The sequence below is a fragment of the Penaeus monodon genome, chromosome 25, assembly GCF_015228065.2.
Source record: "Penaeus monodon isolate SGIC_2016 chromosome 25, NSTDA_Pmon_1, whole genome shotgun sequence".
NCBI lineage: Eukaryota > Metazoa > Arthropoda > Malacostraca > Decapoda > Penaeidae > Penaeus > Penaeus monodon.
Genome location: NC_051410.1, coordinates 16,081,071 through 16,081,326, shown reverse-complemented (window position 1 = coordinate 16,081,326; position 256 = coordinate 16,081,071). Strand labels below are relative to the sequence as shown.

At 30.9% G+C, this 256-nt stretch overlaps 1 protein-coding gene across 1 annotated transcript in view; it reads right to left on the bottom strand.

Moving 5' to 3' along the window:
* LOC119589070 (ubiquitin-conjugating enzyme E2 G1-like) overlaps nt 1–256 on the bottom strand; it is a gene marked incomplete in the record, with an annotated part of 59,651 nt that overhangs the window by 1,567 nt on the left and 57,828 nt on the right. Inside the window, 1 exon segment of the mRNA XM_037937647.1 lies at nt 72–173. Coding sequence (XP_037793575.1) covers nt 99–173 — 75 coding nt within the window.

The following is a 256-nucleotide window of genomic DNA, read 5'->3' as shown; positions in this document are numbered from 1 at the left end:
GAAATTTGCACATTTGATATAAAAATACACATAACTTTTTAAAATTTTGACATTTTTTTCAGTCCACATACCAGGGATATGCTAATAGCCTACAGCTCCTAATCCTCTTGACTTCTTCGAACACAACGGGCAACTTTTTTCTTAAAGTTAGTGTAATCTTCACGCCATTCTTTCTGCAATGAACACAAAAGGAAAATAAGCATTAATTTCTAACTAACACTCCTAAATGGAAATAAAAACTTAATGCATAAAATTC